Raw genomic sequence first — 26,196 nt, forward strand, 5'->3', positions numbered from 1 at the left:
CTTCTACTCTTCTTCTAGCTGGGTAGATCGCGGGGAAGGGAGATAAAAAAGGCTACGGTCATGAAGTCATTCTGCGACCTACAGAGCGTCGCCCCGGTACCCTCGTGGCAAACGGTATTATCACTCGCATGTGTGTATATATATATATATGTGTGTGTGTGTGTGTGTGTGTGTGTGTGTGTGTGTGTGTGTGTGTGTGTGTGTGTGTGTGTGTGTGTGTACATATATACAGCGAAAAGAGTAGAATGAGAAAGGGAAAGCTTGAAACAAACTCACTCAGTTTGAAGATGAAGCGAAATAAAGAGAACCATTGTAAGGTGCTATCGCGGATTACGTTTTACGATCATTTTTTTTTTATTGATCTTTCACTTTCTCCGCTTTCTTATCTCTCTCTCTCTCTTTCTTTTCTTTAATTATACATCTGTTTCAGCAAAAATTTTGATGTGAAGTTCAATAATTCGTGTTTTTATTTTCACGCTTCAAATATATATATATATAAATAGTATATAAGAAAAGATATCGTGTACAGAAGGGGATTAAGGGGATTAAGTATAATTAAAGGGAAGGAAGGTGCGTTCGTCTTGTGTTCGTACACCAACGATGACAACGCGTTCGCCAACGGGCCCCAGCCCTTTTTCGTAGCCGAGATTTAAGCGGGGCTCATCCCTCTCCTCGTTCTTCCTCCCTTCTCGACGGCGACTGGACCAGCGGCCGCGACGAGACGCAGACACCCGGTACAGTCGCGCGAGTAAGCTCGCCGGACCCGCGTGATTTTTCTCTCTCTCTCTCTCTCTCTTGTCCTTTATCTTCCTTCCTTTTTTTCCTCTCTCTTCTTTTTCGGTTTCGTCACCCCGTCTCGCGCGCGAGTACCTGCCAGCCTGGCCTGTCTGCCTGCGTGCCTGCTCGGTTGCCTACAGCCGGAGGTACTTTGGGCCAAGCTCGCGTTCCGCCATCCGATCGATGTCGCCCGCTATGAAAGCGTTCTGCAGCGGTCGCAGAATGCTCGTGGCGCCGATTAACAGCAGCAGCAGCAGCAGCAGCGACAGCGGCGGCAGACGACGGTTCCGAAAAAGGCGGCTCCGCGCGAAATCGCCGACCGCTGCTCTACGGCCTCCACGGACCTATTCGCGACCGAACGACCGCGCGTGTCACGAGACGCATGCATCGCAGATGCACGTTGCACACGAGGACGCTTAAATTTAACTAAGAGCACTCTCCGTACTTTTACTCGCCCGCTATGGAATTCCGCGAAAAACGACACCACTTTTACATTTTTTTCCATGAATAAGATTCGAGTTTCAAAATAACTGCGTTATTCATGAAGCTGATGGTTCTCGCGACGACAAAGCGTTGAATGTTAATGCAAATAATTAATAAACTTTCGGAAATTATGTAAGATTAAATTCTGTTGTACTTGTATTTGGTATTTTTAAAAACTGCGAATGGGTACGTACAACTGCAATTGTTTGAAATACGAAGGTAAAAATCTAAATTATAGCTTTATCAATATTAATGATCTGGGATTATAATTTAATATATGAAGTAGAGATAAAATTACAGAATTGTATTTCATGTCTTTTCAATAATGTCACGTTATTAACATTTCAATATACAATAAATTCAAAGATACTTAATTTAATGAAAAATTTTCAAACAAATACACTTATGGTATACTCTTCTCAATTTTTGAATTAAATTCTTGACAGAAACTCATTTCTTTAATAAAGCAACTTTAAAGTCTAGCCTAGTACAAGTCACATATTTTTACACATAGAATTAAAAATACAACTACTTATTAAGATCGCTTGTAATTGAAATTAATTCGAGAATCACCGAGGGAGATTTACAATGAAAAAGAATTACAAATTCCCTTCTTCGATAAGTGGCAAAGTAAAACGAAGATAATGGATTTTTCGATTCGAGCCGACTTTTGTCGCGCCGCGTCCCCAGATATTGCCACAAAAATTGTGTTAATAGCACCGTGCAGCTCGGAACGCGAACGAAAATGAGGAGGAAAACGGGGTAACCCGACGCCACGGCGATCGCTGAAGAGCGTCGCGCGGATATCAGTTAACGTTACGATTATTGATTAAATCCGGCGGAGTTAAAACATATAGCTACACCGTCTCGCAGTAGTCGCGTTGCTACCCCTTGTATCGATTATCTCTCACGTAGCAGGGGGGCCCCGCCAATATCTGCGACACATCGTGAATTCGGGGGTTAAACCGCGCTGCAGAGTTTCGACTCGATAAATCTCCTCGTAGACCTCCCCTGCCATCCCCACCACCCATCCCATCCCTTTCGCAGTCACTCGCCTCTCGTTATTGCATTCTTCCGATCCGTGTCTATTATCTTTTTGGGGCGAATAAATTTGAGGCCGCTTCGAGAAATCGGAAAGTCGAATCGGTTAATTTCGAAGGATGCGCGATTTTTCGCGCGAACGTCGCGCGCGCGTTCGTGCGCGACCAGCGAAAACGCAACGACTGGCGTTAGAAGTCATTTTTCCCGCATCGGTGTTAACAGAGATCCGGGGAAACTGCACTGACCGAAATAAATCGCCTCGAGCAAGAACAATGACGCTCCTACTTTCCCCTCAACCCCCTCGTCCCGTATCGCGCCGCGAGAGAATTTCTTTCGGAAACGTGGTCGTGGAAAGGATTCCGCCGATCGAGAACGAGGCCATCGGACAATAGTAGACTTTCGTGGTGTCTTTTCCCCGGATTAATGATCGCGAACGCATCATTCGTGCGGCATTCACCAAGAATCGAATGTCGCACTCTCGGCTCGACAAAAGATATTCGATTGTTATTGTCCACGTAGCCAATTTAGCCGACCACAAATTCCTTGCACAATTTTTTTTTTTTTTTCCAATTTTACGTATCGTTGACAGTAACTCGATAAACAAGACATTCTCGCGCGAGAGAAAAATAGCACGTGCTGTTCTCGAAATAAATAAATCGCCGAGAACGATCGCAACGACGGACTTCGGAAGCACCCTGTAGATCGGCTCTGCATACAAGCGCGCGCGCGGTGTGCGCGATGCACACGAGAGATACGTGTTTTCTTCGCGTGTCGTCGTCTCACTGCCGTGTCAAGGACAGCGAGGGACCGAGAGCCGATGGTTTGCGCGAACTTTCTTCCAAAAATGAGATACGGAATGTATCTCGCGTCGCGATCGCCGACCTTTTGCATGCGGACACAGCCTTCTCGGATCTCGCGATCTCGTCGGGGACTAATTCTGAAAATCGATTATCGAGAGACAGCCTCGAGAAGCCCTAACACGCGTATCGATCTTTAAAATGTGGAAAAAAAGCGTCATGACTGAGAATAAAAGCTGTGCAAACTGCATGAAGTCGCGTATCGATTTATAAAATTTATATAATAATAGGAGTTATAATTGATCTACACTTTTTTTTTTCCATTTTACTTGTAACGCGCAGAAAAATGTATTAGAAATGATATTAAAATAATAAAAGCCTCGAGATTGCCACCAGAAAGTGGAAGTATATACGGAGCAGAGAAGTTCAATTTAATCCGAGTGTGCGACACGAGGACTTGAGAATGTCTCGTATATAGAGTGTCTCAAGATTACGTACCGTTGCACATTATAACGATTCAGACATTTACCTTTAGATTATTTAATCGGATTTTTTATCAATAGCAAATTGAGATTTAAGTTTTAATTCTCATCAGTACAAAACTTCAAATTAAAATATTGTTAAATATATAAAGTTTTAAGTTATATTTATATTCTAAATAATTCTTCCATCTCTTGGTGAATTTTTATTTTTCATATTTTTATATACATCCGGAATAAAATCGTGGCATTTCTTTTTCCGCATATATTTGCATTATCCTTTTCGGGTCGCCGAGTCACCTCGCGCGCGTTTCACGATCGGAACGTGAAATATGTGTCGTTGCTTCGGGGACACCCCGTAGATACGATCGGTTTGTGTCGCTGGCTGGTGGGCAGGCCGAAATTGCGCCGGGAGCGAATCCTGCGAGCAAGATATGCGGCTTCGGGTCGAGTAAGCACCTCGACGAGGGGCACCAATCACGGGCGCGAGCATCGTTGCGTGCCGGCACGTCCCGCTTGACGGAGCGGGGCGAAAAGGGAGGCAAAAACGGCGAAATGACGAGAGCCGGAGCCATCCTTCGCGATCGCGACCGGTGTGTTTTCGCACGCGCGCAGGTACCGAGGGAGCGCGACAGCAGGACGCAAATATTCAATCACCCGGTTCAAACAGTCTGCTAGGTCCGCGGCGAGTACGAAAAAGAGAGAGAGAGAGAGACGAGAAAATGAGAAAGGGAGACAGAGAGAGAGAGAGAGAATGTACGAGCGACAAACAATCGTACCCGTGAAAAAGCGAAATAGGTTCCTCCTTCGCTCTCGAATTCCCGTCCGCGATCGGTCTCTGCTCGTTTATATTATTCCATCGAACGTAAAATTGCTCCGAGAAATCCGGCGTTTATCCTGTCAATGCGCTCTGCTTTTTTAGGTCACGGAGATACGAATCAGGGATGGAAGAATGACTTTCGAGAGGCCTGAAGATTTTTGTGATAGCGAATTAAGGATATCGGACTTAAAGAATTAGGTTCCAGTTGACAAATTCTGGAATCACGGTCTAGTTGTTACGGTGTGGGAGTTGACTCGGGCACTCGCAGGAGAACGCTTTGTCTCGTGCCTGATGAAATATTTATTCGTTTGTCAATGATGAATTAGCTTTCAATAAAAACGAGCAGAGCGAAAGACGAGGCCTTTGTCGCGTTAGGTCTCATGGAAGACGCCTCGTTTCCCGATCAATCTCGACGAGGAGCGACGCGAAGCGCTCGTGTTCGACGACCGACGACTCGGCTCGACGGGGGCCGCGTTCGCCAGCTAGAAAGATTTAAATTTGGACCGCACTCTCTTGGAACATGCGGTGCCGTGTGTGCGGTGCTGGGAGCAGGTTCGTCGTCCGCGGCCGCGTCTCGCGCGCGATCCAAATAGCCGGCCGGCGAAGCATCCCCTTCGTTCCACGCGAAGGACGGCGAAAATAATCTCCCGGCGTCTGCGAGCGGGTTTCCGATAAATCGCGCGCCGCGATCGCGTCTAGAAGGAAAATGATCGGGAGAGATTGTCGACTGTGTTACTTCAAAACAAATGAGTTCCTCATCGGGACGATCGTAATTGGACGATTAAAATCAATCGGGAGGAAAAAACGCGACAGTTCGAACCAATCGAGATGCAAGCGAGGAACATAAATTTTCAGCTTGGCTGAATTGTATAAACATAATATCAGAATATGAACTTATTTATTACGATTTAATGCGACAATTTATAGGAACAGCTTTGCTTGATTTGTCTTGATTAATGTATCATGTATATTATCTCCTCTCTTCATTTGATTTAAAATAGAATTAAAAAAATGTGTAGGTAAGCATATTCAATTCTAAAATAAATGATTAAGTCAAAGAGCATAAAAGCTAAGCCCTTAAGCGCTAAATATTGTTTATAATAATTAGAAACAAAATATCATAATTGTATGAATTTTTCATATTGAGGTTTTTTATCTATATATTTCTCTTTTTTTTATATTTTGACGTTATTTCAACCGATTAAAAAATATATTTCTTGTTGCGATTTTCATTTTATCTTAAATTTTATTATACTGAAAATGATGCAATGTAAAGTTGAAATGACGACTGTATTTTTTGATAATTTGTTCCTAATTATTACAATATTTGACATTAAAATAAGGTAAATAATTTTTATGTTCCGTGATTCTTTATTTAGAATACAAAAATTGCTTTAAAAAATGCGATGATAAATTATCATTCCGTTCTGAAACGCGATAAATTGCTGTAGGTTCGAAGCGGAACTCCTGCATTTTGTGGTGATGAATGTTAATTCTGCTAATTGAGTTAGAAATGAGCTTCGAGACCGCGCAAAAATTTTTCGGACGTTCGATACAATAAAATAAATCCCATGAGCGACAAGCTTGAATGGAACGTAATGAAATTGCACTACGCAACACGCCGGGAATTATTTTCAATGATTCACAGAGGACTGATGCAAAACTAATCTATTAATTAGACTGCCGTGTAAAACAAATTATCACGCGAAAATCGAAACTGCGAAAGAATATATATTCCAGTGCGTTATTACAATTACTTTTGCAAAGTTCCCGAAATCCAAATAGCGTTTTCAATATAATTAGCCGATACTTTCAATAATAATATTTTCAACGTAATTAGTCCGCCATAATTGCTCGTCATTTAAGCAGAATTTAATACCAACAATTTACGCCGTAATTATTGGTACGATAAATTGTCGCTTTTATCTGCCATCTGCATTCCCTGCAACGATAGAGGAATATGTGTATTCGTATTCTTATGCGGCGATAAGAGCTGCGTGCGTCCGAGTGTCGCGTTACTCAAAACGGCCGCACGATCGGCAGTCAACGCTGAAACGTACAACGAAAACTTACAAAGGCAAGATTACGCTTATGCCACGATAAATCTCGATTCGTCGCGGAAACGGCGCGTCCTCGGGAAGAGAGTCAAGAAAAAAAGATAAACGATAAAAAAGGAAAAAAAAGAAAAAAAAAAGAGGAGGAAGGTTAGCGCAGCTGCGCGCCGTACCTCTTATCACTGGCGAGACATCCTTGGATAGGTCGGCAATCCGCGCGCCTCTTATCTTATCCGATGTATACCTGGCTTCCCCTCGCGCGAAAATCTGGAGCACTCAACCGTACACAGAAGAGCGAGAAAGAGCGAGAGGCACGCACATATACACAACAAGCGCGTGTGCACACACACACGCGTACACACACGCACACTTGAAACGCACACGCGGCGTGGCACCGACGCGACCCACGGACGTACGGGGAAAAGTTTTTGAAGCGCGGCGCGGCACGTCGCGCGACGATAAAGCCGGACGCGGCGCGCGATATCGTCGAGACTCTGCGAAAAAGCGAGCCGCGCGTGCCGGCCGGCCGGTCGTGCCGGAGCGGGCATTTCGAACGCGCACGGAACGCGCGTGGCGCACCGCGGCGGCGCTTGGGCGAACTAATAGATCGCGATCCGAAGCATGGAGGATAAAGTGGCCTCTCCCACGGACGGGGTTGTTCTTTTACCGACGCCGCGAGAGGCGACGGCGAGATCGTGGAAATCGGTAGGCAAAATGAGTTTACCGGTGAGAATTTTATGTTCTTAAATATTCTTAGAATATCCTGAGAATGTTTGGAGAAATGATATATCGTATGGATGTTCTAAGTATATTTTGAGAATATACGAAAAAGTTGCATCGTGAATAGAGTATGTGTGAAATGATATGTTGTATGGATGTTTGAACACATTTTGAGAATATACGATAAATATGCCATGTAAATGTTCTAAGTACATTCTGAAAATATATAAGAAATGATGTATGAGAATATCCTGAGAATATGTGCGAAATAATATACCGTACGAATGTTTTGAACATGTTTTGAGGATATATCGGATAGATATATCGTGTAAATGTTTTAAGTACATTCTGAGATTATATAAGAAATGTACTGTGTGAATATTCTGAGAAATATATCATAGTGATGTTCTAAGAACTAATGATCAAAGATATATCATCTACTGTTTTCAATGTCTGTTCGCGAGAAGATTCGCAAGAGACCACTGATCGAAGGAAAAGAGGTAACTTCACTAGACCGAAAATGTTCCGACGGTCGGTAACAATGCAAGTTAATCACAAAATAGATTTATCAGGTCGGTAAAGATCTTGAATGTCGGTAATATCCGCGTATGGTAATATGAACATGTTTTATCCCGGAGAATCATGCTAATTTAGACGTAATAGACGAAAATGAAGAGAAAACGAACGAATTAAATTTAAATTGGCAACAGAAAATTTCTTTCGACCAATAACATAATACCTTGATATCCCTTAATGGTGTTTCGAAGCATAATTTTTGAAATTTAATTCCGTACTCCTAATCCTCAATATTTAATTTTTCGTTATTTCTTTCATCGAATCTAAGTCCTTATTTTTACTGTAAAATATATTCGTTCGAAATTGAATCTCTTTCAAAAATATTTAAATTTTATCTAATCTTACATTGTCGAATGATCAGTTAGAAGATTCTGAGATAAAACAAGAATTCGTCTCACGGCGAGAAAGTATCTTCAGCGTCTCTCTCTGATCGCTGTTCGAATTCCAGAGGCGTGCTAAAAAGTCCGAACTAGGATTGAAGACGCTTAAACCACGCAAGAAAAAAAAAAAGAAGAGAAAAAGCTGACGTACTTTCTCGGCGTTTCGAATACGTCGATGCACCCAAACGAGTTTCATCTCGCGAATATCGCGGAGAGCATACGGAATATTAAAAGATATAGCATTGAAAAAAACATACTTGAAACGAGATACTCTGCAATTTAGACACATCGATTTATAAGATATTTATATATCGCTAATCCGATAGAAAATGCAGCTTTTTCATACAGCTTTTTCGATGGATGAAGCCCGCGGATCCGTTCCGCGCGATATCCTGTTATCGATTTGGCGAAAAATCTCACAGTGTAATACGCATAACTGTTGCGACTCGCGGTACGTCGTAATAGCGCGTAAGCGTGATAAGATAAAGCGAAGCGGTCGCGTATGTGTTATTTAATACCGTGGCGCGTGCGAGATCCAGTCGTTTCTGGACCTTTAATGCACATGGTCCTAAAGAGCCCTAAAGAAACAATAACTAGAGACGCTAGAAGTTCACAGATTATTACCGCATAATTATGTGAACCAATCATTAAAGTTGCGATAATCGACTCAAGCAAAATTCTCATTAAAATCTAAACTTTTATATATATTACGTATTTCTCGAATAAAGGTTTTATATTTCTGAAATTCTTATCGTCGTATACGAGAACGTCGTCATTAAAATAGAAATATCCTGAAATGAGGACCAATGATAAATCGTTTTGCAACTTGAAAACGGAGAATACGTATTTTTTTATAGCTTCGCTGGCATACATTCTTGTATTCTGAGTGATAATTGTAATGTTTCGGATTTCATCGCTAAAATTCAGATTGAGTTCGACTGGGTTCAATCGTCAAGGGAGAAATCGTCGTCCGCGACGGTCGACGGTCGACGGTCGACGAACGCGGCGGAAGATCGACCTTATTCTTCGCGCGCTCACCTGAAGCTCCGCTTGCGAGACATCGATCTCGCCGCGGTAGACGAATTCGATGATGAACTTGAGGTCGTTGAAGCACACGTCCTGTGGCATGATGATCGTCGGGTGTTTACAGGGGTTTGACAGCAGAAGCTTCTGAAAGTAGGAGCTACAGGCCGACAGCACCACCTGAAAACGTAGAAAAGAACGAAAACATCGTAAATAGAGATGTGTCAAATAGAGATAACATTTCGCGATTAAATCGCGATTTCTGATTAAATCTACTGGATAATGCAAAAGAAGCGTTCGACAGACTTTCGTGCACCGCGATCGTTCCCATTTTGCTTCTCGAAAATGTGTTGTTCTATAATCAAATGGATTCTCTCAATATTCAAAGTATCGATATTTCAATTAGCGCTGTCGAGAGATTAAGAAAGTTTGTATTACTTAAGATTAATACTGGCTATCCGAGATATTGAATATTTCCTTAGTATCATAAATAATTCATTAAAGTGTTGTAAATAATTGTAATCGAAATACGAATGTGATTATGCGCTACTAGCTTTTAAATGATCGGAGAGCAGAGCCGTAAGTAAGCCGTAACAACAAAGCAGGCATCATTTTAAATTGACAACAAATATTTACACGACATTTTTAACATCAGTCTGTTATAAATTCGTACTAAATTTTCAATATAATTTTAATAATCTTCGTTCCTCTCGAATCGAGGTCTGACGTTCGATTTCGCGCGTTCGATCGCGGTCGCGTCATCGATCTCTGTCTCTCTTTCCTGTGGTACATCGCGTACACCGGCCTACCTTGTGCGCCTTTAACGAGGCCTCGTTGCATGCCAGGGTGACGTCGACGAAGGCCTCGGTCTGCAGGAGCTGATGGAACACCGACGTCATATTCGACTGGTAGTTGTTCCAGCGCAGGCAGTAGTGCTGCCCGGCCATGCCGCCGCTGCAACAGAGAAAGATCGATTCAGTCGAGTTCTTTTTTTCTCTCTCTTTCTCTGGGTTGGTGGACTTTTCCCTTCGTGTCGAAAAGTCGGATTCATCGGAAAGTCATCGAAGACGACGACCCTAAGAGACGACGAGAGCCTCTTCCTTCCCGCTTTTTCCCAACCGCGATAGTCATCCCCCCGTTGTGCCGTTTCCCCTGCCACGAGAGATCGACCCGCGGAGAGCGGGACAGTACCTGTAGTGCACGCCCCAATAACGATCTGTCTCCATGAAATATTGGGTTTCTTTTTCCGCCACGGCCACCGCCAGAGAAGATATCTCCAAGAGGTTTTATGTACCGGACGGGAGACGATATCCACGCGAGCACGAAAAAGAGAAAGAGAGAGGAAGAAAGAGAGAAAGAGAGAAGGTAGATAGGTACGAAGGTTTTTCTACACGCCACGGGGGCGGCGAAGCGCGGGTGGCGGAAACGAGCAAGAGACGAGAAGAATAAGATGAGCGGAAAGGAACAGGGAAGAAGAGATGATGCGGGGCAGAAGGGGGAGGGGTGAGGAGATAGAAGATCGGTGTGTGGGATAGGGACGACGCGCGGGACGGGGGAGAGGGGGGAGGGGGCTGACGAAAGGAACGACGAAGGGAAGAAGCAGGAAGAAGAAGGGACGCGGTCACGGCGGGGAGGACGTTATTTCCGGAAGCGCGGCGCGGCGCAGTGCGGCGCGGGAACACAAAAAAAAACCAGAAATACACTTTCGCGTACTGTCGAAGAGGTCTAACGATCGATCGGTCGATCGTAATCGATTTGGCGTTACGATCGGGAGCCACGCAACCGAGGAGGAAGACGCGAGGAGCGAATCGGCACGCGTCGCGAATACAACAAGGTTCGGGCGTTGGTCTGCCCACGTCGCGACATTCACCTGTTCCGTGGACCGTGCTTTATCTGCCTCTATCTATGTGACTCTTTATACGGGCCATTCCGCCCGTTATCTGTCCGTAGGAACACGGGCTTTTATCAGTTGCTTAGACGTGCGCCGATAACGGGGAAACTTTAAGCTCGCCTTCTACCGCCTTCTCTCCCTCTCTCTCTCTCTTTCTCTCTCTTTCCCCTCATTCTCCTCTTCACCTCCTGCTACTTGCGCTCGTTTCGACGCTCGTCGTTGCCTTTCATCCGCTCGCTCATACGCCTGCCCGCTCGCTCAAGAAACGTCTGGGAAATCTTCACGACACCTCGCTTCTATCATCGCTTCTATCCTCCGCGTCTGATTCGATATGGAACGCCCCCATCGATGTCACTACTTACCGTTCGGAATCTTCCGTAGAATATTATACGAAAATCTATTCTTCTCGAAATTAATTACCTAAATGTAATGTCAATAATTTAGATTGCTCGATTCTAAGCTTTGAATTTCCAAATTTGTCGCATGACGATTATCTCTCAATTCTCTCAATTCTCACAACTTACGATTGTAAATTTAGAAACGTCAAGCAAAACAATGGTTAATAAAAACACGTTTCACAAACACACGTTTCGCAAAATACCGACTCTTTTTTTAAATACTTTTATAATTCTTTATATCAATAAAAATACGTTTCACTCTCGCAAAATTTTGATTTTTTTTTTTCTTTCCTTTTATCTTTCTTTATGTTACATATTTTACTGTGCAAACAGGCTGCCGTAAATAAATACACTTCTTTCTTAACCCGATCTTAACTCTTCCTTTTCCAAGTTCTCAGTTCTTCTCTGCTCTCTCTCCTCGCATTTCATCATCATCCCTTTCGCAGCCCATTGGCCGGCACGCTCGTACCATCTGCCGTTTCTCCGGCTATCCTTCGAGGGCCCTCGATGTGGACGCACCTGCGAACGATTGCAGGTAACGCACGGCTGTGAATGTACGTGAGCGCACCTGACGCACTTACTTCGCCGGCCTCTATCTTATACTTGCGAAGTAGATACGCGCGCGTGCTGTTCGTTTCGATCTGTTATTGCGATCGATTATTGCGAGAAATCACACCGGCGAACATCGGCCGTGCCTCCGATGTAATGAACTTCCAAAATTCCACTAACACATATCCTTGAACGCCCGTTCAATTTCAATCGGATCCCCGATATTTGCTTACTAAATATTTGCCCCGTTACAGAATCAGCGGAATTCTCAAAATTTGTTATAATAGTAAATAAAATTTGCTATTGCCAAAACAAAACTCATACCTCAGCTCAATTAACTCCCTGCCCCGGTTTTCCAGTTCTGATCCCACAAGAGGGAAATAAATTAATTGAAATAGAATTACGGAGTTCAAGATGTGTCGACGAGAGTTCGAGCCGTAATGACAATTTCGGGACTTGGCAAAAAAAAAATCAGCGCCTCTCGCATTCTCTTTATTTTGACGAACGCGATGACGCGTCGTCGTTTCACAACGTTCTCCTCGACACCTGGAGAAACTACGATTCGTTTGAAATCTGTTCGCGAAATCGAAACGCCGCGAATTGCCTTATGTCTATATAGCGAGCTTATGCGTGCGTGTCGCACGGTATAGACACGCAACTCGCGTAACAGCAATGTGCGCACATTGATATCGCGAAATTGGGTTACCTAGCGTGCCGACCGCGAAGACGCGCTGATAATTCGTGATAACGGGAAAGAATGATGATAATCGATTGTTGCGCATTAATTCCTTTTCTGTTCCCCGGTTTATCTAATCCATCATGTCGCAATTGTGTGATTTCACCGTTACAACTTTGTAAGCATTCGATGAAACTGGGAGACGTATCGCTAAGCCGATAATAGCAGAATTCCTACGTTTTCCGATTTCAACTTTTATCGCCGCAGATGATTGTGATAAAAAGATATTTTTTAGAACGAGAGAACGAACAGAAAGAAACACTTAATATATTCGGTCGCACTTCCCCGAGTCCTTCACGGACGTAGCAGCATCTCTTAATAATTGCGTAATCCGCAGTGTATCTCTCATAAAATAAAAATACACAAGGGAATCAGATACAACAAGATTTTTATAGCTTTATTTCATTTTAAATATAGCGAGGCAGGAACGTTTTGTAAAAGTTCCTTTTAACGGCACATATACGTGTATGTACTTAAAAGATTCTGCTTTTATTAGTTTTCAGTTGAAGGGAATAATGATAATTCTGTCATTTGCCAGACGAAGCTTAACGGCCTTCTCTTTGTATTCCATCTCTTTATTCGCGATGGAATAATTCGAGAGAGGCGAATAGTCGGCGAATAATCATAAAGACCCGTTGCATTTTCATCGTGTCGCGTAAAAAAAAAAAAAAGTAACTTCCCTGTATTCCGCCATTCGTCTGTATATCTCATCCTGTATAACCCCCGCCATTTTTATCCGCGATGAAATAATTTTTGTGGGTAAGCCGCCGGGAAGACCACCCACAGTATTTTCCAATCGCGTTTACACGAGAACGGCTCGCCTCCTTATATTCCCTGATTATCGTTCTTTCTTATATCTCGCCGTGTGTTACCCGCGACGGAATAATTTGCGCGGGCGAATAGCCGGAAAGATCGAGCGCGATTCGATCGCGGCGCGGCGTAAAAGTGGCTCACCTAGTTTTGAGGAACATTGTTTAAAGCCCCTTGCGACACGGCTAACCGCGTTGATTTGAGGAGGATAATTGAGTGAAAGAAGGAAGACGCGCAATTAAAGCGGCCGCGGAGAGAGAGAACCGGGAGAAAACCGGATGCAACGCGACGTGAAGAAACGGAGTGAGACGGGATGGCCGGGCGAGATGAGATGATCTCGACTAGTAGTAAAATTTACGAGACAATCCTATACATCCGTGTTTTGCAAACAGATAGAATGAATACTCATTTATGTTAATAAAATTAGTAAAACGTTTTGTATTTGCGTGTATAAAATAAGCATTTAAATATTTGCTTAAACTTCCGAATGTAATAAAAAGGATGAGATTTCGTGTAATTGTACAACAATTTTTTATTCGCGATAATAAATGCGAAATTAAAAAAAAAATCGTGTGCTCTCCTCACGAGCGACGCGAGGAATAAAACGTGAAAATTAGAAAAATAAAAAATTAAAGTAAAAAATTAAAAAAGTATTAAAATGTGTGTCAATATTATGTAAAAAAAAATCTAAATTTTTTTCCTATATTTTTCCTATGTGTTATGAATTATATCTTTTAATAAAATCTACGATGTAAATATATGCTTTTCATGCATTTCAAAGCATGCAGTTTCATAGCTTTTGAAACACAAATTGTATACGTTTAACTAAATAATTTTTAAATTATCCGAGTGTTAACTCGGTATCTCGAGTATTCAGTGAAAATTGCGACAATCAGTGCGATCGATTGCAACCATCGATACGCTTTCTCGATATATCTTCGGTCTTAATGCGATGCACGCGTTAGGATCTAAAACACTTTGCCTGGTTTCTCCGGGGAGTTACGGCCTCGGCGGCCGTCTCTCGAGCGATTTTCCTGTCACTTTCACTGAAACTCACGAGAAGAGGAACGCGAGGAGGCCGCCGGTGGTGACGAAGAACCGTGGACGACAACGGCGCGCTCGAAAAACGTCAGGAGAAATTGCGAATTTACAGGCGCGATCGCAAGAGGGGATGCGAGCACGTTTCCCTCGATTTCGTATGTGCGACGAAAGCGCGAGAGGGCGGAAGAAAACGATGCATCTCTCCTTGTGACATGACACCGAAATGCTGTAGAAAGATAATAAAAAAATGTTCACGGGGGGGGCCCCAGTTAGCTCGCACGCCAATCTTTCGGGCGCATAGAAAGCCGCCGCTTTCCTGAGAAATAGTAAACCGAGAGTCTCGGCAAAGATCAGGGAACGAAAAGAAGAATTCAATCTCTCAGATTACATTTTTCGCATACGATAACAGAAAATGTGATAATGAAAATGAGATAATGCGGCTATGTCAAAATAGAATGGTTATATTAAAATAGAATTTCACACTAAAAAATGCAACGATTTCAAAGAAAAAAAAGCTGAGAAGAAGAGAATTCAACTATATCTTGATTACAATCTTCTAAGATGGAATAATATTATAAGACATTTATGGAGTTAGTATTCTATTTTCAGAATTTTATAATTGATAGAGTCCTCTGGCTCTTTCCCAAAAAATTCCTTTTAAACTTTAATTTAATAAGTGTAAAAAAAATTTTGATGATTAAATACAAAAAAAGATAGCAGTTGAAAAATACAGAAAATCATTTTCTTTATGAAATATGTAAAAAAATATATAAATATATAAATATATAAATATAAATATATAAAAAAAATAAAAGATAAATATATAAAAATAAAATATATAAAAAATATAAAATCCCTTTTTTCCCTTTTTTTTAATATTTTTTATTATAAGCATAAAAACTTTTTATTTTAATTAAATATTATTTCATCTGAATCATAATATTTATTAATAAGATAGATAAAACTTTTCTATTCTGTTTAGAAGTCGCAAGAAAGCCAGATTTGCATCTAAATATTTCATCAATTTCTTCAACAAAATTGTATTTTATATACATGAAAACACATGAAGAAAATGATACGAGCATAAATTTATAATATAAATAATAAAAGCAACCTGTTTCGAAGATTGAAGCAAAAAAGATAGCATCGTGAGAATATCGAAAGGAGGAATCAAAAAAGCGAAGCATCAGCGACCAGTTCTCATCCCTTACGCTCGCATTTTCTTTCGCAGCCCCAAAGAAGCACGGGTTTTTCCCCTCGCGGGAAAAGAGAAAGAAGACCGCCTTTCCATCTTCCTTCCTACGATTCATCTCAATTTTTCTTCGAGCTTTTTGTGTCCAATTTCACCTCGCCTCCCTGCTATGCTACGTCCTCTTTCTTTTTCCCCGTCTGTCCCTCTGCCATTCGCGGAGTAGACGAGCTCGCTCTTCGTGTTTTATCCCCCTACCTGCTCTACCGCCCTCATTCTTCTCCCCGCTCTCCCCTTTCAATTCCTACCCTCTTTTTCTCTCTCTCCCTCTCCTTCTCTTTTCGTTTCTTCGCCCTTCTCATCCATTTCACGACCATCATTCCGTCTCCCTCGCCATCCTTCGCCCTCCTTTTTCTTGTCTCTCGGTCGTTTCATCGCTTCTTCCACGACCCTCCGCTCACCTCTTTCCATCCCTCTCCCAACCTTCTCTCTTTCGCCGCGCGCGGGTTGGTTCCATTTACTCCGTTCCCTCTTTCCCCCCACGCCTAAGACGCTATTTTCTCGTGGCCCCTTCGCTTCCACGGTTATACGCTACCCTTCTTTCTCTTTCTCTCTCCCTCCTTCCTTCTTCTCACCCCAATGATAGGGAGAGACAACCTCCCCTTTTCCATCGTTCTTTCCTATATCTCCGTCCTGGTTCTATCCCTCGGTCTCTTTCTCTATCCTCTGGCTTTTTCTTTCCCCCTCTATATCCATCTATCTATCTTTCCGTTTCGTTCCCTCCCGAGTCGACCCAGCCACCTTTTTCCTCTCCTCCTTCTCCTCGTCTCGCCACGATCCGTCGGTTCTTTCTCCATGGAGCGCCTTTTACGTTTTTCCAACGTTATCGACGCGTCGCCTCCTCGCTTCTTCCTGGATTTTTCCCTTTCGCGGCCACCGTTCTCGAGACGACGACCAACCAGCTCTTTCTCCGGGAAAACGCAAGCGGAAACGACCGCTCCCCTCTTTCTTCTTCACCTCCCCGGTTCCTTCATCTCGAGCTATTTCGCGTTTCCAAGCGGGGGAAGGGAGAGAGGAGACTGGAATCTTCCAGGAGACTTTTCTCCGTTGTCTTCTTTCGCAGTTCTCCTCTCTCCTTCCCCCTCCCCCCCCCTCTCTCGCCGGGCTTCCTTTCTAGCTTCGTCGAGATGCGAATGATAAAGGGAACTAATAAAATCTGCATGACGACCAACGGATTCTGCATAAAGCACTGCGCTCTCTCTCCCGCGTCGACGTTTCCTCGGACCTCGCTGTTATGATAACCCGGAATTTCTCGGATGTATAAATGCCAATTTGATTTGGCCGCGAGGGACGAAATAGACTGTCGCCCGAGAGTACTTACGTAGAATCATTTCCCGAGGTGAACGTAAAATAGAATCCAACTCGGGATATCTCCGTCCCGCGTCAGATAGTCTTGTGAAGATTCTCGAAAAGAAACGCTTACAAGGCCAGGTCAGCTTTTCCTCCCAAATATATCTCTCTCTTTTGAAGAACAAGAGGCGCATATTTGAGATTAGAAACGCATGGCTTTCATTACGTTCCTTTCTGTGGGATCTGGGCGGCATAAAATGTGTCGCCGAAATTGACATTGCGCAAAAGCATACGCTCGCGTACTGCGCATCATAACTCTTACACGTTATCTATGTATCTCCGTCGTGAATATTTCTTTTGAGCTTTTACGATTTCCTATTAAATATTTCCATCTGAGAAAACAAAGTAAAATACTGCTTCTTCCTTTCAAGCGTACGAGATCAAATGAGATATCTCGTTACGCAAAAATTTCCTACTTTGCGAGATAAATTACTATTGCCGTCGAAATTCTTATGGCGTACTAAAGAGTTAGTAAGAGATTTATTACGCGCAAAACGAGAATCCATATTTATAACTTTACATTTCATATTCTTGTTTCATTTCAATCTTCGTTTTTCGGCGCATGATTTTTGATGCAAATTATTTTAAGAGAGAGAGAGAGAAAGAGAGAGAGAGAAGGAGAGAAAACCCAATATATTAAAAATTTATATTTTCATATTTATAAATAGATATAGATGAAGAAAAGGGAGAGAAAAATTAATTAGGATTAGAGAATTATTGAAACAATGAAAATAAGCATAATCGATTTTGAAAAATGCAAAAAAAGACCTTCGTATGTTTTCCTGCGAGTTTGATGAAAACTTTAATCGATAAAATCGACGGCAAGAATTTGTAAATTCAAGTGCAATTATTTTCTTCTGGTACTTTGTTTTCGATCGATTCCCTCGCCAGGGAAAAGCAAAGACGCCAAGTCTACTTCCATTGGAAGGTGAAGAATAGAAAGAAAGAGAGTGAGAGAGGGGGAAGAGAGAAAGCTGAAGATAGAGAAGCCGACATAGAAGAAAGAATTGTATTAAATAAGAAAAGGAGAGAAACGCAACGGGTTCCAATTTACGTCCGTAGCATAAGATGAACTCGTTCTTTGAGAGATTTCAATATCGTCTTTCTTCGACTGCAATATTTCTCGCGGTGCAATACCCGATGCAAACACCTACTAATGTCGCACACACGAAAAAAATATCTGCATTGCGGATCTTGAGAGAAGCACGGCCGTCGTACCTTTCTTGAAGACCTAAGTTAAAATTTGGCACAGAATCGAGATTCATTCGAATAAATGTTCTTACCGAGTAACTGTTATCTGAGCTAGGGTATTACTGCAATCCGATTTGCTTTAGAAGAAAATGGAAATTGTTTGTAAATTTAAATTTCTATCTTCGTAAACACATTTGTACGAATGAAACTCATTTGAGAAGTCTGCTGTCCCCAGCAAAACTTTACATGAAAGATCGCGTTAAAAGTTTGCAATGTCGTAGAAGACAGTAATGATTTGAACTCTCAGTCAAAAAAGAGACTATTATTTTAAATTAAAAGAAATTGTGTAATTGTAGTCTGATCATTGTATTAATCTTAGAAAGAAAATTTTTTTCTAGCATATTAAACATCTCCGAGTATTTTTCTTAAAGATAGTTTTGCTTAAAAATTGGAATAAAATCGAGAGATCAAATTTCATTTCGAGACATTCGCGTTTTCGTAGAAGACGCGCTTCTCTCCAAAAAAATTCGCATCGAGGACAGGAATGGTAGGAATCGACTATGGGAGCGTGATATGTCTTTTGGTAGATGTAAAAAGCGTTCCCATACGCGTTGCCGGGTTTGCATCAATGATCTTCCCACGTCCCCTCACGCGGTTGCAATTGTGTGCGACTGTTCTTCTTTCATGAAACGACCGACTTGTTTTTCGGTTAACATTTCATCTCTCAAATGTCACCGAAGAGAATTCCGATAATTTGATAAAAGATATGATCGACGATTTTACGTAATTTGACACGTTAAATTGTATAAATTTACGTTACTCTCTTCAATCATTTACACTATTTTTTAATTATTTATTTTCTCTTCTTCCCTTAACATTAATTCAAAATTCTCGACTTTCAACTTTTAACTCGAAACTTTTGGCTTTACATTTCTGACCCTTTCTAACTCTCAGCCCTAATTCTTAATCGGCAACTTTTAACTTTCAACCTTCAAAGACAGAACTTTCAGAAAATGTTCAGTTTTGAGCCTCTCACATTTCACACACAGCTTGAGTCTAAACTGTTATTAAATCAGCGAATGTATGGATAAGACTAAAGTGAGGATCTATTAGAAAAAGATTTCTCTATTCTACGATGACCATAATAAATGATAACCAGCGGGACTTCACGTCGCCTGGTCCTAATTTCCGTACCGTAAGGCATAACAGTACCGCATTCCGAATGCCCTTCGTTTCTTCGTTTCTCTCCGTTCACCTTTCCTGCTCTCTCGGCCGCTCACCTGTTCCCCTTCGCCCTCATCGGTTCAAGTCCTCGTTACACTCGCGTACAGGATATTCCTGTACGTGCAAGTGTACGGAAAATGTATAAGAAATGAATTTTGTATAAGAAAAATGAAACAATAGCAAAAGATAGCAAAAGACAATACTTCTCATTCTGCTGAAATATTTCTCTCTTTATCAAAATCTAATGAGTCGAGACTCGTTTGTGCGTAACATAATAGTAGATTTCTTTTATGGGGTCGATATTGAAATGGCCGAATAAGCGAGGAAATATTCATTGTTGAATCAAAGAGAGATCGATCTCGCATTAAAAATAAAATTTCGATTCTAATGACATTACGAAGTTGTCTTCAAAGAATTCGGCGAATGTGTCGTGAAAGGACAGAAAATATTGCTATGTTATCATTTCATAGATTTTTCTCGAACATGTTGCGCATACAGCTCCCGTTCCTCTTAAGCTGCTGCCATTTCTGCGCGCGCGTGCATTTCGAAGGAAAGAAAAGGAGAGGCGAAAGGAACGACGCGACGTTCCTCGAGATGGAGGGAACGGACGCACCCGGAACCGTCATTTCACCGGGCGAAGAGAACGGCGAGAGAGATCCGTGACACGTGGAGAGAAGCAAGAAAGGAGAAAGGAAATTAGATATTTGCTCTACGCCGCGCAATTAATCCTGGGAATACCGATGCGGGGCAAAAACTGTCAGACAGTTTTTAATTGTAATCAGAAGAATGAAATACAACTTTATATTTTATAGTTTTATCTTGCTTTCTCGCGCTTCTATCTCGATGTACATTCAATAGCTATTTTTTTTTTAATATTTTGAGGAAAAAAAATGATCTTTCCTTAACTAACACTAAAATATTTTTACATTAACCAATATTCTTTTTTTTGTATGCTGTCGCTATTAAACCTTTGTAAAAAAAATATTATTTCATTTAATTTTAATTGTATAGCTCCGAATATTTTATAAGTTGGTTGTTTTAATTTTTAAATCAATCTGTATCGCGAATAACGTGACCTCTTTTTTTTTTCTTTTCACATTATGTCTTACATCTCATTGTACGCAAGCCACCTGCACCTCTCGTTTTGGAAATAGAGCTTGTCAATGCTGTGTCTCCGAGAAAACAATTTTTCTCGAAGCTAACAGTTGCAAACTAAAATTGTAGCTGTTTCTCGAGAGCGAGACCTCGTCCTGAATGTCGTCACTTGTGAGTTAAATGCGGTCGATCAAAGAACGGATAGACGAAGCAGAGAGAGAGAACGAGAAAGAGAGAGAGAGAGAGAGAGAGAGAGAGAGAGAGAGAGAGAGGGAGAGAATGGATAGTTTTTATATCAATATGTTGTTCGCATATCGATCTTTGCAACATTTTATATGTTATAAAGAAAGATTTTATATGTTTATATTTAATTACATATTTAATTAATTAAATTAATTTATCTTTACAACTGTTTTAACATTTACAATTGTTTCAACATTTTCTCTAGATAGAACCATTTGTAATCAAGTCATTTAATTCAAACTGATCCTCCAACTAATACCATTATTACAGTAAAAGTGGATATAAAAAAAAAGTGAAAAATATAAATCATTAATTTATGAATCTGCATATGGCATTTACATAAATTTTACGGATAATTTATACGGATTCATTTCATTTACTTTATTGCCGTCCAACAAATCTCGATAATGCGCGACCTTCATTTTCTCGTGTTCCTCGACGAGCTCCACGCTCTTTTCGTCCGGTCGGTAGAGCGGGATAAACGAGGGCCGTAGAAACCACCCCCGATCCACCACGTGATCACGAGTGGGGAATTGCGACCCCTCGAAGCGCGGAGGGTGAACGCGGTCTCGCTCAAGGTCGCACGTGGACCGCTGCGAGCGATATCTCGACTCGACTCGGCTTGACATTTTTTTTCTCGCGTTCGTCGAACAAACGCGGAAGCTGCGATCATGCGAGAAAGAATCTCTCCCTCCTGCCCCCTTCTTCTCTCTCTCTATCTCGCATTTCCCGCTTTTTCTCGATACGTCGCAATTTACGGCGTCGAACGTTCTCATCGCTCCCTCCTTTCGCTCGGAGAAATCGAATGTGCTATTTTGCCTCTAGGAATTACTGCTTCTTTGTGGGTCTTCTTCGAAGAAAAGAGAGCCGAAGGAAGCTCGTCGAGTATGGAGAAAGGAGCAGTGAGATGACGATGACGACGACGATGACGACGACGACGAGGACGACGACGACGACGATGTTGGCAGAGCAATCCCAAAGTAGAGCTCGGACACAAGGAACAAAGAAGCGGAGAAAGGGTAGAGAGAAGAGGGTGGTGAACAGGGGATAGCGGAGAGTAGTCCGCTCTTTTGTGCGCGCTGAGCTCAAGCGAAGGGGATGAAAGCAGAGGACGAAAAAGAATCGGAAAGGGAAGGGAGGGGGGGGGGGACAGATGGCCCTTTCAGACAATGAGAAACTCCGGAGATAAGGGCGGTGCGCGAGCGAGAATGCGAGGGAAGAGAATAGAAGGAAAGAGAGCGTTGACGGAAAGGATGAGAGCGAGAGCGAGAAAAAGGGCGAAGGGAAGATACGAGCTACTTTTTCGAGGAAGGGACGCGGAGGATGTAATGAACGATGGGGAAAGACGAAGGGAAAGAGATAGGGAGGGAGGGGGAGAGAGAGAGAGAGAGGGAGGGAGGGGGGGAGAGAGAGAGAGAGAGAGAGAGAGAAAGAAAAAAAAAGAGAAAAGAAGAGTGAGACGGTTGTCATGGCGAAGAGAAGAGGATGGAAAACGGGTGACTCAGGCAGAGAATGGACCGCACGAGCAATTTCTGGGGGCGATTAACGACGAGCTAACTGAAAGAGGACACACGCGCATTTTTCTCCGTGTTGGACGTGTTTCGTGCGTGTATCATACTTAACCCTGACATTAGCGCAGAGAATTTTCTATCGCGAGAGCAGAGTTTATATTTAGTACATAAAATAAACAGCGTCATATAAATACTAAATTCACGAAACTGCGCAATTGTATCTAGACAATATCAATTAGACAATTAGACAAATTGTATAATGTTCGCGAGATCGTTTCCCGCAAAGAATAAAAATTAATATATAAAAAAATTTTGCGTAATATACCTTTTTATACATGTCTTCAAGCAATGATTTTAATTTTCCAGCTGTGTGCCGAGTCTTAAAAGCGTCAATGCGAAGGCGGCGTATTGCGAGTGTGCACTTCATTGAGTACTCCACCCAGCCTCTCTCTCTTTTACCTAACAACTGGACTTTATTAGCGTATCGCCAAAGAAGAATGAACGAGCGAAGCTCCGGGAGTGTGACATTTACATCGTAATCTTAAGAATAGCATACGAGGCGCGATGCTCGTTTATAACTTGGTGGAAAGTGCCGTGGGCTAGAGTTACATATTTTGCTCCGATGAAATTATATTGGCAGTTTTACGATCCGGTAATCAACAATAATAGTCTTTTTTATGTGTACGTATAACTTTATCGTCTGAATAAAAAATGGCGAGTAAGACTGAGATGCAATTTGAACATAATTTTGAAATTAAGTGAAGAGAGAAAAATACAGCAGCGAATGAATATATAAAATAAAAAAATTTACAGTTTCTTCAAAATTTTATAAGTTTAACAAAAATATTATTTTATACATAAATTAATAAAATTATGTTTACTATTAATCTTCAATATTTTATTGTAGAATTATATACATGTCCAGAACTTTATCTACTGATTTGGGTAAGCGCAAATCAAAAACGTCACATCAAAAACAAAAGTTTTAGAAATCAAGTACCAAAGAAGAATTAGCGTGTTACAGATTAATTAATCAGACGTGGATGGCCTTTCTATCAACTTTATATGGCGAGAAGAAATCGTTTCGAGATGGTTTAACGCGCAATAGCTCACGCTACCACATCTAGCATCCTTGGCAATTATATGTATAAGACAGTCGATTGGCACCGCTCCTTTTTACGCCGCAACGTAGGAAACTCCTTTCTCCTTTTACCGACGATACTTCACGACGCCCTGCGTCCCGTTCGCTCGTTTCTTCCTCTCAACCGCAAGCGAAGGATATGCGTAAGCACAAACGTGTCAATTATAATCGTATCTATTAATTTAACACGTCTCTTTGAAAAATATGATCGTATTTTTATGTAATCAATATAGTAACGTAAGAGATTTTTTTAGCGAGTTTCTGTTCATCCTTTTGTTATTTAAAAGCGTTCTCATCATTCAAGAAAGCATAAAAAAATGACGCTTTAATTGATCCAAGAGAACTTTTTACGTAAGCGAGTACTGAAGACGGGATGGAAAAATCGACCGACGTGTAACCCTCTTTCCCCTATACCCACTCCCCTCTCTCTCTCTCTCTTTATCTCACTCTTCCTCTCTTCCTCTTTCGTTTTTCTGCCGTTCTCTTATATCGAGCCATTCGTCTTGCGTTTTCTTTGGAGAAGAAACAGGATGCACAAAACGTCGCAAGTATGAGAAAGAGACGTGAGCTCAAAAGACAGGAGGGGTTGTTGGTGAGCAAAAGAACGAGGGATGACTGCAAGACAGGAGGGTAGGAGGGGAAAGGCGAGGAGGGCGAAGGTGAGAGGCGAGAGACGTCGACGAAGGAGTCCAGGCGGAGGTGGACTAACACAGCCGAGCTGAGAAGGGACGGGAGAGGGAAGGCAAAAGGAGGAAGAGAGAAGGACGAGGCGCGGGCGAAGGCAGATCGAAACGCAGCAAGGGAAGAAAGGAGAGAAGGTTAGGGTGGTTAGGTTAGTTGGTATGGTATTGGGGGAAGTCAGAGGGTGAAGAGACAAAGCAGGAGGGAGGGCGGAGAAGGGTGGGAGAAGAAACGGTACACGGAGCGCAAAGCAAAGAAAGAGAAGTGTTTCATGCCCGTCTCCCTCCGTTGTTCTCCTTCTGGCACGGCTCTTTTTGTGCTTCCCTCTTTTGCCCGTCCGAGATATACCGGGTAGAAGAGATGTGAGGAGAAGAGAGGAGTGAAGATGTGGGGAGGGAGAGAGAAGAAGAGAACGACGAAGTTCTCTCGTTCTTCTGGATGAGTCAGGCGCAGGTCAGACGAAGCGGGAAGGACGAACAGGAAGCCGGGTGGAGGAGAGGCAACGGGAGAAAGAGAAAGAGAGAAAGAGAGAAAGAGAGAGGGTGAGAGGTGGAAGAGAGAGAGAGACCGTGCGAAAAAGAGAGAGGCCGCAGCGACGACTTAGCCGGGAGAGAACACGAAGACCCGAAACGGGGACAAAGAGAAAATGACAAAGGCGAGAGGGGCGGGCGATTCGATTGGAAAGGCAGGCAGAGGGGCCTCTTTCCTTTTACCAGCGTTTTCTCCGTATTACGTTCCGTACTTTCCGTTGTTCCTGCGCGCGCGCGCGCGCGCACTACACACGCATTCACGTCCACACGTACGTGAGCCAAACACACATTCGTACACGCGTCCGCCGCACACACGTACAAGCAGCGTTCTCTTTCCTTTCTGTCCTCCCCCTCGTCTCCGATGACCTCTTGTCCTATCCTCCTTCACTCTCCATGCCGTTCTTCTTCTGCCTCTCCTCATCGTTCCGCGCCGCCTTCGTCCTCTTCGTCACTATTGTACGTACATGTGCGCGTATGCGTGTACGTGCGCCTCGTCTCAATCGTCGTACGCGAGGTTTCATGTCGCACGGCTCTACGCTCCCGCGGCGAGAGGGCGGCTTTGTACGTGGGTGAACGGGAAAATGTCTTTTGAAACCTTTCTAGGTCGCTCTCGATCGCCCCACTGTCAGTCATACACACACGCGAGATCCCGCTCTCGAGAAAACGTTCGCCGCCACATCGTTTCGCTCGACGATGATGCCGGCGACTTCTCGCTAAATTTCGGGACGGGAAAAGGATGTAAGCGCATCGGCCTAAAAAAATTTGAATGTAAAAGCGCCTCAATCAAAATTCAATTACGCTCGCGTATACGCGAACGATCGTACGGTGATCGTATTTAAATTAGACAGTGGCGAAACTGCGCAGATTCCCGTGAGGAGTCAGTCCGAAGGCCAAGAAGTGGAGAAGAAAAGAGAACGACGAAGTAGGAGAGAACAGAAACGGATAATAAAAAGAAGAAGATGAGAGATAAAAAGAAGGATGTTGAATTGTCCGCACGTGTATCACGGCTTGATTATACTGATTTTAGATTATATTTTATTTTTCTTTTTTTTTTTTTAATCTTTATTCTTATTGAAAAAATTGTCATATTCAACTGCCAGAGAACCTTTTAGCCGTGCAAAATTCACGCTAATTAAACAATTTCTTTAATATAAACCGCATTGATATGTTTAAACTCAGAGTTCAAATGAAGAAAAACGAAAAGAAGATCGTTCACCTCTCCCTTGGAAAATTCTTCCCATTATTGCGCGGCAGCGTAAGAGACCTCGTATTGCGTGGCAAAGTCAAACATCCCATAATACGCCCACCCATCACCATCGCGTCACATTTCACAAACGAAGTTACGAACGTGCTATTGAGACAGAGACTTGCGGCGAAGACTCGTTCTCGCTTTTGCAATTTGTAAA

At 42.5% G+C, this 26,196-nt stretch overlaps 1 protein-coding gene across 2 annotated transcripts in view; it reads right to left on the bottom strand.

Moving 5' to 3' along the window:
* Positions 1–26,196, bottom strand: part of Psq (pipsqueak) — a 38,732-nt gene that overhangs the window by 7,356 nt on the left and 5,180 nt on the right. For both annotated transcript variants that reach the window (XM_011641747.3, XM_089084980.1), the window contains 2 exons: positions 9,960–10,104; positions 9,166–9,330 (listed from right to left, as the gene is read on the bottom strand). In XM_011641747.3, coding sequence (XP_011640049.1) covers positions 9,166–9,330; positions 9,960–10,104 — 310 coding nt within the window. The remainder of the gene's footprint in view (positions 1–9,165; positions 9,331–9,959; positions 10,105–26,196) is intronic.

The sequence above is a fragment of the Pogonomyrmex barbatus genome, unplaced genomic scaffold (genome assembly GCF_055798465.1).
Source record: "Pogonomyrmex barbatus isolate J1 unplaced genomic scaffold, ASM5579846v1 scaffold9, whole genome shotgun sequence".
NCBI lineage: Eukaryota > Metazoa > Arthropoda > Insecta > Hymenoptera > Formicidae > Pogonomyrmex > Pogonomyrmex barbatus.